The 17,255-nt window shown below is 42.6% G+C and overlaps 1 protein-coding gene across 1 annotated transcript in view; it reads left to right on the top strand.

The window, feature by feature from the left end:
• The window catches only part of LOC131224864 (uncharacterized), a 95,517-nt gene extending 86,813 nt beyond the window's left edge, over positions 1 to 8,704 (top strand). Inside the window, exons 21-24 of the mRNA XM_058220295.1 lie at positions 3,322 to 3,438; positions 6,311 to 6,373; positions 6,493 to 6,612; positions 8,285 to 8,704. Coding sequence (XP_058076278.1) covers positions 3,322 to 3,438; positions 6,311 to 6,373; positions 6,493 to 6,579 — 267 coding nt within the window. The 3' untranslated portion in view covers positions 6,580 to 6,612; positions 8,285 to 8,704. The remainder of the gene's footprint in view (positions 1 to 3,321; positions 3,439 to 6,310; positions 6,374 to 6,492; positions 6,613 to 8,284) is intronic.
• The last annotated feature ends 8,551 nt before the right edge of the window (positions 8,705 to 17,255 follow it).

The raw sequence follows: 17,255 nt of genomic DNA, 5'->3' as shown, positions 1-17,255 counted from the left end.
ATATAGTGGGCCATATGAGCTTTTTAATGGTAGATGTTCAATCACTACTGTTTTCCCATGGTGTGGTCCACCTGAGATTTTGATCTGCCTCATTTATTGGATAAATTATTAAAATGATGTGTAAAAATGGATGGACGGTGTAGATAAAACACATAGATCATGATGGGGCCCACATAACACCGACCACTAGCCAGCTAGCTAGTGGCAGCGTCACTAGACTAACCCCATCCTCTGTCCGCTCTCTTGATTTTCGAAGTTGCTCCCGGCTTTAGTAGGAAGTTAACATAGGTGGGACTCACCATGATATTTGTGAAAAATCTACTCCATTCATCCGTTTTTGAGCTCATTTTAGGACTTGAGACCAAAAGTAAGCAAGATAAAATACTCAAGTGGGCCGCACTAAAGGAAAAGGTGGGTAAGGAAATTCCTACCATTGAAACCTCCTTGGGTCAACAATGATGTTTACATGCCATCCATACCATTCATAACATCATTCCTACTCGGATGAACTGAGAAAAAAAAATAGTAGCCTGATTCAAAACTTCCATAGCCACACGAATATTTCAATTGTGGAAGTTCAATCCTCACGTTTTTTGCCCAATTGAGTGTAGGATCGGGCTCATTTTTTGACCCTTGTCCTAAAATGACCTCACAAAATGGATGGACGGGGTGGATTTCTCACAAACATTACAGTGGGCCTCACCAAGGTTTCCAGCGTAAAAGCTTCCTGCGGAAATCCGCATCCGATATTCTCTCACACACAACCCCCACTTTCTTAGACTCTCTCTATCCTTTAAAAAAACACCCTCTCAAACCCACCCTCGGGAAAAACACGGTTTGGCTAGTGGTCGGTGCTATGTGAGCCCCACCATGATCTGTGTTTTATCCAAACCGTCTATCTATTTTTAAACATCATTTTAATAATTTATTCCATAAATGGGGCATACAAAATATCAAATGGGCCACACCATGGGAAAATAGTAGTGATGGAACGTCTGCCATTAAAAACCTCCTATGTCCCACCTTAATATTTATTTGACATCCAACCTGTAGACCAGGTCATACATACTTGGATGAAGGCAAAAAAAAAAAAAACAAACAAACAAATATCAGCTTATCCAAAACTTTTGTAGCCTAAAGAAATTTTTAATGGTGAGAGTTCAATTAACATTGTGTGGATCACTTGAGATTTTGATCTACCTCAATTTTGGGTTCATATCATAAAATTATTTGGAAAAATACATGGATGGCATGGATGAGACACATACACCGTGTTGGGGTCCATAGAGCACCGAACACTAGTAGGGGAGTAGCCAATCCGTTTCCATTTACAACGGTTTTCATGCGGAAGCCTGTTACACGTGCTGAGATGCTATCTAGGGGCCACCGTGATGTTTGTGAGAAATCCACCCTGTTCATTTGTTTTGCAAGATCATCTTAGGACATACGACTAAAAATGGAGCAAATTCAAAACTCGAGTGGGCAATACAAGATGGGAAACTGGGGATAGACTTTCCTACCATTGAAACCTTCCTCGGCTCCACCTTGATGTTTATATGCCATCCAAACCGTTTATAATGTCATTAATAAAGTGATGAAGTAGAATCACAAAAAACTTAGTCTAATAAGTAGCTTTTGCGGCCGAATGAATGTTTCAATGGTAGTCACTCAATCCCCATTGTCTCCTATCGTGCATCACACTTGAGTTTTAGATCTACTTCAATTTTGGTCTAATGTACTACAATGATCTCACAAAACGGATGGACGGAGTGGATTTCTCACAAATATCATGGTGGGGCCCACCTAGCATTTGAGTGCAGTAACTTCCTGCGAAAGGCTTCCGTAGGAAACCCGCGCCAGGAGGCGTGCGAGTGGGATAGTCTCTCTGCGAGTTGCGCGTGATCGAAATTTACTCTCAAACTCGCATATCATCTAGACCATACATTAGATCTTACGGTTGACATTAAGGTTCGCACGTAATGACGTCCGAACCGGTGCGCAAGTGAGCATTCCTCTCTCTCTCTCTCTCTCTCTCTCTCTCTCTCTCTCTCTCTCTATATATATATATATATATATATATATATATATGGGTGTAATTGCGAGATTAGGGTATTACAATCGCGGCTAAGTTATTTATGGGGTTTGGAGAGGAGAAAACGAGGGTTTTCATATCTGTAAGTTCATCTAATCTCTTGTAATTTGTTTTCATAGTAATTGCTCATTTTTTTGTGCAGTGGTTTTTGCTTGCGAGGGTTTTTTCCACGTAAAATTCATGTGTGCTTGTGTATGCTTTGTTTGCGTTTATTTCTCACATGTTTAATTCGAATTCGGGGTTTGTTTCTGCGATTCTCCAACAATAGTCACCTTGTATCTTATGCTTGATAATCCAAAAGATGGAGAAGGCTAATGATGTCTTAGTGGAATCCACTATTTTCTTTGCTATCTAAACAAATAAGGTCACATCAATGGAAACACTTTTCCATTTCCTTGTATTTCCATGGTTTTTCTCTTTTCCTGTCTGTTTCTTTTCGGGGTTTCGTAACCTCCTTTTAATACTCTTTTCTTTCAATAAATAAATAAATAAATGAAATTGTTATTTTGAGTGAAGAAGGCACAAAAACTGATAACTCTTACCATTTGGTTCCTTTTATGCACAACCCCAAACTCCCGGAAAGTTAAAAATGGTGCAACTTCATAGACATATCCAAAGAAATGTGGATTTGGGGCATGCATCGAGACCATGGTGTGTTGTAAAGGCTGTTACGGGGTTGTAAAGGCCGTTACATAAAGTTAACGGTGGCAACCGTTACACGTTATGGGGTCGTGATGCCTGTTATTTTAAAGTTAATGGTGGCAACCATTACACGTTACGGGGTCGTAAAGGCCATAATGGCCATTATGGAGAAAATGACCCGTAAAGGCCGTTACAACCCCCGTAATGGCTCATTACACCCCTTGTAAAGGCCGTAACAGCCCCGTAACGATCTATAATGGATGCAGGCTTTTCAGGTTCTTTTTTCAATAATTTTTTTTAAGTGACTGCAGCAGCCGTTATAGCCCTTGTAACGGTTGTTACACTCCGTATCATAAAGGTAACAGTGGTGGCCGTTACAGCCACTATTACTATTAGAGAATACCTTGATCGAGATGCATCCAAAACCTTGAACTACTCCTAAATACAGATATATATAAGTCCTGTTTGTCACGAGCAGTGCAGGATGTTAGCTGTCATATAGATCATAAGGGGGAGTATATTGTGATTTCAAATTTTTAATATTTTGGCACTTACAATTATCATCCTATTTTCGTCATGGTTTGCAGCTTCAAATGAATACTTTGCAAAGTCGGTTGGATGCTGAATTTTTGTTGTCACATATGTGTGCGGTCAAGTTTAAAGAATGGATTGTGGTCCTGGCTACTCTTTTAAGGCGTGCAGAGGTATCATTGGCTTCTGTTAACTATTATGCAACTCTGGTGGATACATTCACTGCATTGCTGATTTAACATCTTTGGCTTATTTCACTTCAGTTAGTGATTCCATCACCCCAATCTCATATGTCAGCAAGATGTAAAGTATCAGTCGAAACCAGTACGCATTGTGCACGAATTTGCTGATATGTCCTGCGCGCACGTGCACACACACCCCAAAACCAAAAAGAAAAAAAGAAAGAAGAAGAAAGAAAAATGGTAGCTTCCATGGACCACAACACAGGGAACGGTGAGGGAGGACAGGATGCCCATGATAGAAATATGTCAAATCATGTTTGGGCCCCACCATGGTGTGTATATGCAATCCATTCTGCTTGTTAGTTGTGCCCCAGCAGGATGAAGGGATGTCAAAAAAATCAGGTTGATGAAAAACTCAGGTGGGCAAAAACACTTGAATTTGGAGATATTGGGAATGTTTTTGTTTCATATTGGTCTGGTCCGCCTGTGTTTTGGATAGCTGGATTTTTGGCATGTTTTCTACATGGTATGAGGAACACCTAATGCACCATCTGGATGCGAAGCACACATAATGATGGGTCCCCCAAAGAACTCTGCAGTATGGTAAGTTTACCGTACCATTTGACTAGTTCCTGAATAATGGGCTGGACTATGTTACTTTAGCACCATTCTGAAGTGGTGGCTCATATTGCTGACATGTGGCACTGATGTGCAACAATACAGATCATCCAAATTGTGGGTCTCATACTCTCATTATGGGTGGAGCATCTCAAAAATCACACTGATCAGGCAATCCTTAATATCCAATTGATGGCTATCAGGTAGATGGTCAAAAGTAAATAGTGAGTGGTCCAAATTTTAAGGGAGAAATTTGATGGTTATATTATATTCTCGTTCAATTCCTTAGTTATGCTTCATCCCCAGATGTGTCAGCTCTTTGGATGACCTGGATTACTATACGACTATGCCATGTGTATGGTTGAATAGTCACCACCATTTTCGAAATGGTGCAAAACCAACTAATTAAAAGGCCTAAAGAAGTAATCCTGACTGTCGGTTTGGTCTAAACCAATATGAATGCCATTCCCAAGAATCAATTCACGTTGAGAGGTCCCAGACCAAATGGATATACAGTCATTGTGTTTCTCTTTTTCTCTCTTTTTTAAAAAAAAATCTTTTTTAACCATCTATCTATTTGCCCACAAATTGAAAGCATAAGACTGTCTTATGGATCAGTGTTTTGGGGAATAGTCAATGCATGACCGCATACAACAGATAAAGGATTCTGGATCCACCAGCCATGGTCCCACTCATTGGAATTCAAAACACTGCCTCTATCGGCCAATAGGTATAGGTTTTGAGGGTCACTGATACAGTAAAATAAACTGATTTTTAATACTTGTATGAGAGGCATATGCGAGCATTCTGGTTGGTGGGCAATGAAGTTTGAACTGAACTAGATGAACAATCCAGATTGATGTCTTGACTTTCCATGTGTGCAATACCACTCATTTGCACCTTAATATGGTGCAAATTCATTCTATATAGTCTCATTTCCCTATAAATAGTGCTAGTCAGTGTTGTCAAAATCCAAAATCCTACGACTTACTATTTGAGTCAAATCTTAAGCAAAAACGATTTGATTCCCACCTTGAATCCTTTTTTATATGAATCCTAGGATTCTATGATTTGAATCCTATGATTTAGGATTCACGTTGTGCTTTATAATTCAAATTATACTTGTTCTCTTCTATTTTAAGCTTCACTTGGCTTGCATTTTATATGGGCTTTAAGAATAATTTAGAAAAGGTAAATTACTATATTTTGCTCTGTGTAAGAGATTAAATGATACACACACACACACACACACACACACACACACACACACACACACACACATTCTCTTCAATGTTAAATCATGGAGCTTTTTTTTTTAATGATTTCTTACCTCTTAATTGGTTGAAACACCAGATCAATGTATGGCTTATTTAAAATGCTTTTATGGAAAGACAAAAAATAAAGGAAATATATGAATCCTTTAACACCATCATGATATGGTATTACTTGGTGCATATTAACGGCAAAAGGATGATTGCTGAGTTTTTTTTTTCTGATTTATTTATATTTTTTCAATTTTTTAAGAAAATCATTTTAAAAATTACGATTTACGATACAATTTTCAATTCTATACAATTCAACCCCTATTATGATTTGCGATATGATAATGATTTTGACAACATTGATGCTAGCTACAAGTAAAATGTTTTTCTTTTCCTCAAGCTGGATGATGATGTGCGGGATAGGCATTTGACATTGAAAATTCTTTAGAAGCCGGAGTGTCCATGTTCCATGGCTTAATTAGGGCTCATTTGGCACTGTGGATTTGAACTCCAGTGGAATCAAGTAGATTTTAGTGTGTACGGAAGTCAGTGGATTTGAAATCAGAGCTTCGATGTGGGAGTTCAAAAAGAGCTCTATTTTATAGGATTTGGATTCCTCTCAAATTCAAATCCCTCCAATTCCTAGCTACTAAATGCCCAAAAAACAGCAAATCCTCACAAATCCCCTGATTCGACGCTGCCAAACGACCCCTTATATTGTTTTACGGATGTTTTTGACAGCCGTATGGTTGTAACCCCATTAAATGGGTGGAGCCCCTTGAGAGAAACATGGTTTTAGGAATTTGTGGGTCTCTCCCTCTCTCCTTCCCTCCCTCCCTCCCTATCTATCTATCTATCTATGTTCTGGCGGCAGTGGGTGCTGCTTGAATGGAAGAAGAATAAAATGGTAGAAAATATTTAGGAAGACGAATGAGAAAAGGGTTGTACAGAAACTGACGATCATTTATTTTTTTACTTTAAAGGTCTTGTTTGATCTTTTCCAACATGATATGCGGTTGTGGAAAGCATATAGCATGACTCTCCTGGTACGTCTGTCCCATCTTAAGTGCTTGTTTATCATATATAAAAATCCTCACCACCCATCTCTTACGTTTCTGCTGCCTTTTGACTTTTTCTTTATCTTTTTTCTTCTTTTTTTGGCCAGTCACAACCTGCTTTTGCTGAGTACTATGATCTGCTGAAAATCTTGGAAGAGCAGCTTTCTTCTATTCCTAATTCAGAGGAGAGATGAGGGGGCATTGAACATCTCATGGTAAATGGAATTGTAAGCTTTCTCAGCAATGTAATTCTAAAGATACTGTCATCGATTAATGGAAAGGGTTTTCAAAAAGGATTACGGATCCTTTCACAAGAAAAAACCATTGCACAGATCCATAGCACACGGGATTTCATCCTTGGAGGTCAGAAATTGCCACAACTGTTACTATTGCTGCAATTTGCGATGTGACGGACTGGTTGCCCAAGTGGTGAATCTTGAGACGAGATATTGTGCAACCTGGAAGCTAGAATTTCTGCAGTTTCATGGGCTTTCAGTTTGCATAACTTGGGCCCATTGTTCAGAAATCCAGACCATTGATATGAACCTTCACCTTGAATGCACAGTATACAGAAGTCTCCAATAGTGGAAGATCCTAGCCCATGAATCTTTGGTCCTTTTTGGTTGAATACATGCTTTTGTGGTGCCTTCTCCAATTGAAGGCTAGAATTTTCTTAGGTCCATTATGTCAAAGGTTGGATCACTGAGCCATGGGCTCCCCCTGTATACGAACTGAAAACCCAATCAAACTGTACATAATCTAGGGTCCAGCACCATATACTTTCTATGGGGATTTAAAAATTCCTCCCCCCCCCCCCGTTCTTTTCGGTACAAGGGGGGAGACTAGTCTACACAGGAACCAGTCTATGTATGTTATCATAGCCTTGCAGCAGGTGGGGACATGCAGATTGTGTGGCCAAACCAGTAGAACACACAAGAAGTAAAACAATGGACGGTTGAGGGCCACAAACCAGTAGAACACACAAGAAGTAAAACAATGGATGGTTGAGGTTTTTTAAGATCATTATTTTCGTTCATGTGGCCTGCCCATACCTGATAGTTGACCACCCTGACAGTACATGAGTTGGAAAATGTTTTGCCCAATATTTCTTTCAAGTTATTCTGAATTCTAAATTTTGTTCATCGTCGTAATCATGTAAGCCATGAATTCTGTTATGCCATTGCACTCTTAACTGGAGATGGCACTATTGTTTGGACTCATGATGAAAGTTATGGCAAAAGTTTTATGCTGGCTGTCAACCTGATGCAACCCTAATTTATTCAGGTTTGGGACCGCAAATGAAAAAACAAAACTCCCACAGGTGACATGTAATAGGCTATTACCATTAAAAATGCCTTTCTTTTTCCAATATAATGGTGTTTCATCGAAGGTTTGGCATCATGGATTTGGATTCTGACGTAGGAATCCGAATCCTGGATATTCAAACCTGGATTTTGCGTGCTTTGCAGAATGAATTGTCAATCCTATGAAAATCATAATTTATGTTTGGCAGCCCAGATTTTGATTTATAAGAGAGGAGGGCAGTTGTGACAGTTTTGAGGGGATTAAAAATCAACAAGTTTGCACCCCATCTCTTGGATTTTAGGAGCTCTCTGAGTATTTTCAACTCAAGTGGGATTTGAAATTTTATGATTTGGGGGAGGGGAACCAATCATGATTTTGATTGAAAATCCTGTATTACAATTCTTAACTACACAATTAATGTTGCAATTTTTCTCTGTGTATCTAATTTTATTTTATTTATTTATTTATTTTAGGGTATAGTCAGCTATTAGCTTTACATTGTTTTGTTCTATACATTTTTCCATTCCACAATAGCTGTTACTCTTATACAATGTGCCTGTTTGGGTGCCATTTAAAAGTGATTTTATTTTTCAGTTTTTGTCCAACAGGCTAGACAATAGTGATCAGCATTTGTTGGAATTTGCATCAATGATTTACAGGTGCACTGTTATAGCCCACCTCAACATTAAGAGGGTATGAAATTTCAGCGTAGGCCTGATCACATCAGTGAGCTTCAGCTGGATGGCTTGGATCCGACGTACATGTGATGCATTCACTTGTGCGCAAGAGATGGAAAATCAATGCCTCCCCCCATGATTTTGTTTTTTGAGCTGCATCGCCGTAACAGGCAAGAAACCCTTTGGATGAACACTTTGTAATGCCCATTATGTAAAGAGCAACAAATGACATTTGAAAGTTATTGCCGTTGTAATGAATGTGTTTTTAAAACGGTGTTGTAACCTTTATAACACGATGACTGATAGGACCGTCCACCATTTGGGTCCACTTGGTTTATCCAGTATCCCTGATCCATCTATGGCCTGAGTCTAGATCCCAAATTGGTGTCCATCGGCTCCAATCTGGAAATAGGTGATGGGATCTATAACTAATTAGTTCAGGTCAATCCGACCCATTGAATCAATACCTCCTTTATGGTTTCAATCAGTTTTTCTTCGATTGGATTTGGGTCCCAGCTGGTTTACGGCCCTACCGACCTATCAAGTGGGCCAAGTGTATGGAAACATTTCCATGCATCTGGTTGCATTTGGATTGAATTGCATACACATAACCTATCTGGACCACTCATATAATCCAGTCTGACACTTAGTAGGGTGTTTTGAGAAGTTAATCATGGTGATACATTATTTAATCAGTATAATGCGCCAAAGATAGGTTCAGTCACAGATAGAGCTGGGCATTGAGTCGAGTCAGACCTAGTTACGGTTGACTTGACTCGATCCGGTTTTGAAATAGGCTTGACTCGAACTCGATCCGACTCGATACTGAGTCCAGCATGCTTGACTCGATCCGAGTTCGGTCTAGCCTGGATTGATCCAAACCAAGATCCGGTCAGAAGTACCGAGTCGGGTCGAGTTGGCACTGAGTCCGATTGAGCGATGAGGGAGGGAGGGAGTGGAGAGGAGAGAGAGGAGGGTGATGGTAGTGGGTGGTTGCCGGGCTTGGAAGAGGAAGAGGAGGAGGATGAGGGAGGGAGTGGAGAGGAGAGAGAGGAGGAGGGTGATGGTGGGGGTGGTTGCCGGGCTTGGAAGAGGAGGATGAGGGAGGTTAGGATCGGGTCGGGGTAGGGTTGGAGAGTCGGGTTTCAGATCGAGTCGAGTTTCAGGTCGAATTACTGGGTAACTCGAACTTGACTCAGTTTGAGTTCGGATTGGGCGAAGCTTACTCGGTTCAAACTGACTCACCCATTCAGTTCAGTCGAGTCGGATCGGACCGAGTCAGACGAGTCAAGTTAGCTGGATCGGGTCGTCCCATGCCCACCTCTAGTCACGGATATTTATGACCACATATTTCTGTGATTTTGAAGTGTAGTGGATGGTCCAGATAGGTCATGTATACCAACGAGTCTATACGCAACTAGTGCATGGGACGCTTAGCCCACTTGCTCACTTGATCATTCCTTTTCATTTCTTCAGCGGAGTTTTGTATTTCTTCTCCAAGGAGCAATCTCAGTACGTGGGCCCGCACAGACCACTCTCGCTCCTTGCATGTAAGTCCAGACCACCCAAGTTGTGGGCCGCATTAAGGTCCCCAAAAGTCACACCCTCGGGACCCTCGGTAATCTTACCTGTTGAAATCTGAACCGCTCACCATTTTGTTGCCGCCATGCCTTTGATAGCCATCAAATGGACGGTTAACCCTATCTATTAGGAGTGATCCTTGTTGGCATTCTTAGCACTCTTCATTACAATGGGCCCCACTGACAGTTAAGATGGTATGTTCGGGCTTCAAAGTGATTTTTGGGCCACGTTGTTCGCTACAAAGTGGGGCCCTGGACAGTTATGTGTAGAGCTGTACATGAGTCGAGCTTGGCACAGCTCAGCTTGGCTCGTCCAGTAGCTAACCCCATCTTGAACTCGGCTTGGCTCGGCTCAGTCCTTGAGCCTGTCTGGCTAGATCAGCTCGGTTTGGTCAGCAGCTCGGCCAATTCAACCCCATGCGGCATTTTCTCAAATATGTAGAGTGCATCTTCATTTTCTCAAACATGTAGAGTGCATCTTCAAATTCTCAAAATATACAAAACAATATCAACATTTTTACGGGTATTTCATCAAATAACCGTAAGCAGCATCAAAATCAAACACCCGGTGTATCTATTCCTTCCTCGCTAATACTTCGTTAAGTCATTTCATCAAACACTTGGTGAGCATCATCCATATCAGAATAAACGAGTCAGTGAGCTGAGTCGGTTCAAGTCAAGGTTCGATCCGAGTCGAGTTGAGCTTAGGCAAGCTTGAATTCGGATTGAAATTTTTTCGAGCTCTAAAAACCAGTTGGGCTCAGTCCGAAGTCAATATCAAGCCAAGGCAAGTCGAGCTTTTCTGAGTCGAATCGAGCAAGCTGACTGAGCTAACTCGGCTCGTGTACAGCTACGTTGAGAGTAATTTCTGCACCGTTCGCTCTGCAACGAGGCTCATGATTTATACAGTACAGAATGACTTGCATGGGCTCTGTGACGCCCCCAACTCAGAAACCGGGCTCACAAAATTTTCGATCGCCGAATCCGGCGCCGACAGCCTCCGTAGAACTCTATTCTCAGCTCCCAGCGCCCATTCGCCAGGTTCCGATCCTGGGATGCTACAAGGAGAATTTTCAACATCAGTTTGATTCGTAAGAAGCATAACCAAAGGCATAACCCACAAACAACAACCAAAAACTCCATCACATTTTCACTATGATAAAAAACTTTATAAGTACAATGAGTATAAAGGAAAATACAATGATGAAAGACCAAAAGCTCCAAAATGATCTGCCACGCGTCCAAGCTTCAGCGCTGCTGCGATCCAACGTCACCTGCACGTAACGGTCGTGCATAAGCTTATGGAAAGTTTAGAGGGTGGTGAAAGTGTATGCTCAAGGTGGTAATGCAGCCATGTAGTATCAGAGTAATGCGGAACATGCTGAGGAATGACAAGAATACCATTAGCCGTACCAAGGCCATGCGGTGCAAAGAATGATGTCGGCCATACCAAGGTCATGCAATGCGCAATGCAACTCAAGCATACAAATCCTCATTTAAGTCCACATATCAATACAGCTCAAAATCTGGAATATCACCGGGGTCCAATACACTTCAAGCCAGATTGTCGTCCCATCGCGCGCAATAAGGTGAGTGAAAAAGATCTCACTATCCGCCTGCCAAAATCAGGCTCGGCTCGTCAATAGCGGACTCATTCCTCGAGCTGGTCAGACTCAGCCTAGCATTGCCCCCTACTCTCGGGCGAGTAAGGCTGCACCCCCTTCCAACCGACCACGACACAGTGGAAAGCGCAACCGTCTGGTAATTGGCACCGGCGCTCATGCACCCACTCGGTCTAGACGTTGGAGCAACCTCTTGGTACCATAAGGGTTTAGGGACTTTCACCCAGGGATATCTATCGCACCCCATGTAGAACAGTATTTCTGGTATCCAATCCTGCCAACCACGATACGTCTATGGAGGCTACGGCCCTGATGTCGCTAAGGCGTACAATACCATATCACACAATGCGAATGCATGAATCACACTATCCAGTCATGCAGCAATCCTGCGCGTATCATACGCTCATGTAGGGCAACACCCCCTATCCGGGAGCCCCTAAACTATCTGCCCGAAGGCATATGCTATGATCAGTCACTCCTCATATCAAGCATACATATGATGTGTATGATCATGAGTTATGGAGCTATACTACACATGTTATAAAGTAATGCACTATCCTTGCAATGCAGATGGCCTAGACGGCCTACACACAACAAGTACGGGCCAAACAATGGGCCCTAAGGAGAGTCGTAATGTGGACGTTTAACCAACATTTAAACTTGCAATGTGGACGTCAAACCAACATTGCTCCTAAGGCATGGCCGCCATAAACATCATTACTCAAACCATGGTAGGGTTGCACATTGTAATGGACTTGTATACATCCTATTGGGCCTCAACCCATAGGCCTTAGTTACATCGAATGGGCCCCCTAACATGGCTTCATATATATTAAGGTGGGCCCCAACGGATGGGCCATAACTACATCAAGATGGGCCTAAACATATGGGCCGATCAAATGGGCCGAATCATTTGAGCCAAATCAAATAGGCCAAGTCAAATGGGCCTCAGGTCATTAAATTGGGCCCACCCTCATATATTTTTGAGATCCGTCTTATTCACAAGTTAATATAGAGATAAAAGAAGTGAAAATAATATCAGCTCAATTAGAACTACCACGGCCTTTAGAAGTTTGAACGGTGGATATTACGATCTACTATTTAAACGGTGGGTCCCACTTGAACTTTAGATCTGACCCACTCCTTGCTCACGCCGTAGAATGATATTTCAAATGGTTGGACGGCTTGCACACAACACATGCATCATGGTGGGTCCCATAGGTGGACAGTGTAGATGGAAAAAGGGTGGGACCCACGTAACTTGCTGCTGAAATAGAGAGAGAGAGAGAGTGACAGAGAGAGACAGAGAGCCAAGTACTACTTTATGAGCAGCAAGGCTGCATCATTTTTTTTTCGTCTTTTTCATCTCTGTCACAAACAGAGGTGAGTGCCACGTAGGGCCCACCACAATACCATATTTAATATATATAATACATATATTATATTATATAATAAAATATATCATATATAATATAGTATATATATCATATGGCAAAAGTCCAGGCCGTGGATGGCCTAGACAGTTGCATACATCATGGTGCTGCCCCCACACATGGGGTGGGTCCCACTTATGTGATGGTGTGGCCTACTCCAAGTGGATGAACGGCGTGGATGGGTCCCATGGACCCCACAGCCAGCACACACCTATGACCCCACACTCCACGTTAGCCAACACCATAGGGATTGATACCAAGACCTCACGTGTTGAGACGAGGCATCTTTCACTCCGTCTGCCACGTGAGCTAGGGCCCACCGTGATGTTTGCCAAATATCTAACCCATCAGGCAGATGCACCATTCCAGCGTGGGCATAAGTCTCAAAAATCAAGCCAATCCGTGACATGTGTGGGCCATACCAAATACAACAGTAGAGAGGGCCACCCCCGTTAAAACATTCATATACATTTATTTGGCCCATCGAGCTGGGGTCCACAAATCCAGCCCACCCATCATGGGCGTCCCACTTGAATGGACGGTCAGACTAAGCTCCAGCCGCATCCAAGACTAAGGTGGGTCCCACGCGCAGGCCACCCCTGTTGGGGAATCGTGTCATGACCTCAGTGTTGCAATGAGGTATCTCCACTCAGTCTGCCATTTGAGCTATGAATCTGGGTGTGTAAGGAGGGCCCCACACGAATGTGGACCCCACCGTCTTGGGTGGTGGACGGCTTGAAGGGAGCACGCACACCATGGTGGGCCCCGTCAAAAAGGGTGGACGGTGTGGATGGGTCCCGTGGACCCCATGCCCGTACACACCCACTGTCAGTGCACACTCCATGTTAGCCACCTCCACAGGGTGCTGAAACAAGGTATCTTTCACTCGGTCGGCCACCTGATCTAAGGGGCTGGGTGGGCAAACGTCAGTTCACATTTCACTGGCAGCCACTCCCATTATTAGCCACCTCAAGGTGGGCCCCCAATGGATGGTTGGGATGTCACATAAACATCATGGTGTGTCCCACATGGATGGGGTCCACCGAAAATGGCATGGATGATAAACATACATATTAGGTGGGCCACAACCATAGAAAGAGAGAGAGAAAGAAGGAGAAGGACGCCAACAAAGATGGAGGGGCCCCGCCACTATGGGCCCCTCTTTGATACAATGCCTACATCAAGGTGGGTCCCACATAGATGGACCCTTAAATTTAAAAAAAAGGAAACCATAATCTAATATCACCCACCACTTGATCTTCTTGCTTCCTTGGCTTCCTTAGCTCCTTGTGCTTCTCTTTGATGGAGGAAGATGAGAAATGGATGGTTGAGATGAGAGATCTAGGGATGGAAAGGGGGGCCACACTTGCATTTTCTCACCATGGGAGGGCTCATACGTATGGGATTTTTTTTTCTTAAGGGAGAGTTTGAAAATGAGAGAGACTTGTAAGGGAGAGAGAGAAAGGGAGTGATGGGTGATGGAGTGATGGATGGGAGAGAGAGGGATGGGTGTAAGAGCTTCTTTTTGACTTTTTGGGCAAAAGTTGTAAGAGAGGTAAGGCTTGTGTAAGAACTTTTTGACTTTGGGGCTTGCTTGGGAAAAGGTGAAAGGTGATGTGCACTTGACATGATGGGATTGATTGATTGATGTGACACCTTGTAGAGATTCTCTCGGAATTCGCACGCGCGACATTTCCTCGCACCGAACGCTGGCCCACATCTCCCAACCACGGTATCACCTTGGCGCGCAAGTCGCGGCATCGGAACCGCGGCGACGACGCGGTCGCTAAGGTATAAGTCCTGGGTTGAGTCGACTCGGGTTGACGGCATGAGAATCAGGGTCGCGCGCAAATACCGGTTAAGGGTCGAAGGTTGCCGGAATTCGACCGGAAAGACCGCGGAAGCCTATGGAACGGTACGGTCTAGGATACGGGGCTTACAGGCTCATCATGTAACATGGATAGGCCATGGATTGAACGATCCAACGCGTTGATCCATTAGGCCCACATGAGGGACGCTCTAAAATATTTCAGATTAGATGATTCCATCCTTTCCAATGGTTTACCTTCCACGAAAGAAAAAGGCCAAATATTAAACTGTTAGGATCTGCGGTCGAGGTGGTTGTGGGCCACCTATATACGTGACATACTCCAAAAGTCACATTGCCGATGGAACTGTCGATCTTTAGCACATGATTTCACCCATCTGATCACATCTTTATAATGCATTATCTGATGGTCATCAATTCCTACGAAAATGATCGTCTAATCATCATGCTATCTGGGGTGTATTAAAAAATGCCACAATTTGGGTGGTCTGGATTGATGCACACGTATGTCACATGTGCCATGTGGAAGCGTTACACACGCGCCCTTATTTGTGGGCAACTCACACCGTAGTCCGTCCTGGAAGATGCTTGTCCTGCATCCTGAAAAATGTCTGCAATACAGCTATTTTTTTCTATCCAACTTGTCAATTTTCTTAGAAAATTCAATCCGTTGATAAGGTGGACCAAACCATAAAGATCAACTGAGGTGAAAATCAGAACTATTCACTATTCTAAGTGAGAAACAATGGTACACTAACTCAGAACATCGCCTGTCCTTTGATTTAGATGGTGCAGCCTGCCTGATTAATGGGCCATCCTGGTTTTCACACCAGATAATCTTATGGTTTGATCCACCCTTTTCAAATGCAACGTTGTATTTGAACATTTCTCACCCCTATCTTTATGATCGACGTCAAACCATCACCCTACCGCTTGAAAGCTCTGTACCTCGAGCTTCTAACACATGTTGGGAGCATTGCTACTTAGACTAGTTGGGTCAATTTTTAAGCTAAACTAACAATTAAATAAGTTATGAGAGTGAGCCCATGTATTAAAAACACTTTGTAAAAAGCAGCAATGTTCCCCAACATATGTTACAATACTTATACATTATTTATATGGCCTACTATATTGTTTATATGCCATCTAATCCATTTACTATGCTAGCCTCAATAAGATGAATCGACAAAAATCAGGTTACTCCAAAACTCAGGTGTGTCATACTTGGAGGTCTTAGGTATGATTTCACAATGTTCTCTAGGTCGTGGCTGACCTAAACTTTTTTGGTCAACCTGATTTGTCAAGGAAATGGCTGTTGGTCGGTGCTCTATGAGCCCCACCATGATGTATGTGTTTCATCTACATCATTTATTTATTTTTTCAAATCATTTTATGCCATGATAAAAATAAAATAAAAAATGAAGCAGAACCAAATCTCAGGTGGACCACATCACAGGTCCATCTTAGGAACAATGTTGATTGAATGCCCACCATTAAAAACTTCTTAGAACCACCAAAGTTTTGGATCAAATTGATATTTGTTTTCTCCCTTCATCCAAGTCTTCATGACCTAATCGATAGGTTGGATGTCAAATAAACATTATGTGGGCCCTAAGAGGTTTTTTATGGTGTGCATTCCATCACTACTATTTTCCTTTAGTGTGGTCCACCTGGGATTTATATCTGCCTAATATTTGGGATCAAGCCCTAAAATGATATGGGAAAATAGATGGATGATGTGGATAGAACACATAGTCATAGTGGGCCCACAGGGGCACCGACCAATGGCTAGAGGTGTAAACGAGTTGAACTAAGTCGAGTTTGGCACAACTCGACTCGGTTTGGCCACTAGCTGACCCCAGCTTGAACTCGGGTCAATTTGGTTAGCAACTCGAGCCAGTTCGAGCCAAGTTCGAGTTGAGATCAAGCCAAGTTTGTCTGTGTGACATTTTCACAAACACATGAAGTGCACTTTCAATTTCTCACTATATGTAAAGCAACAACAACGATTTTACAAGTATTTCATCAAATAGTGAGTAGGCAACTTCAAAATAAAGACACAAAGGTATTTGTTTCATATATATACCTTCCTCGCCACCTAAGTCATTTCATCAAACACTTGGTGAGCAACATCAATATCAAAATAATCGTGTCACCGAACTAGTTCAATCCAAGTTTGATTTGAGTTGGGGTTCAATCCGAGTCGGCTCGAACTTGGTTCAAAATTTTTTTTACAGCTCGAACTCAGTTTCGAACCGAGTCGAATTGACCCTTTTCGAGTCGAGTCGAGCTAACCGTGCTAACTCGGTTCGTGTACAGCCCTGAGTGACCAGCGTCACAAGCCAAACCGCGTCTGTGCTGTTTCGACACGAGTGAGAGAGAGAGAGAGAGAAGGAAAAAAAAATGAGGAAGAGGGGAAAAAGAA

Source organism: Magnolia sinica, chromosome 14 (assembly GCF_029962835.1).
Source record: "Magnolia sinica isolate HGM2019 chromosome 14, MsV1, whole genome shotgun sequence".
NCBI lineage: Eukaryota > Viridiplantae > Streptophyta > Magnoliopsida > Magnoliales > Magnoliaceae > Magnolia > Magnolia sinica.
Note: the sequence above shows the minus strand (reverse complement) of the source record. Positions and strands in the feature narration are given on the sequence as shown.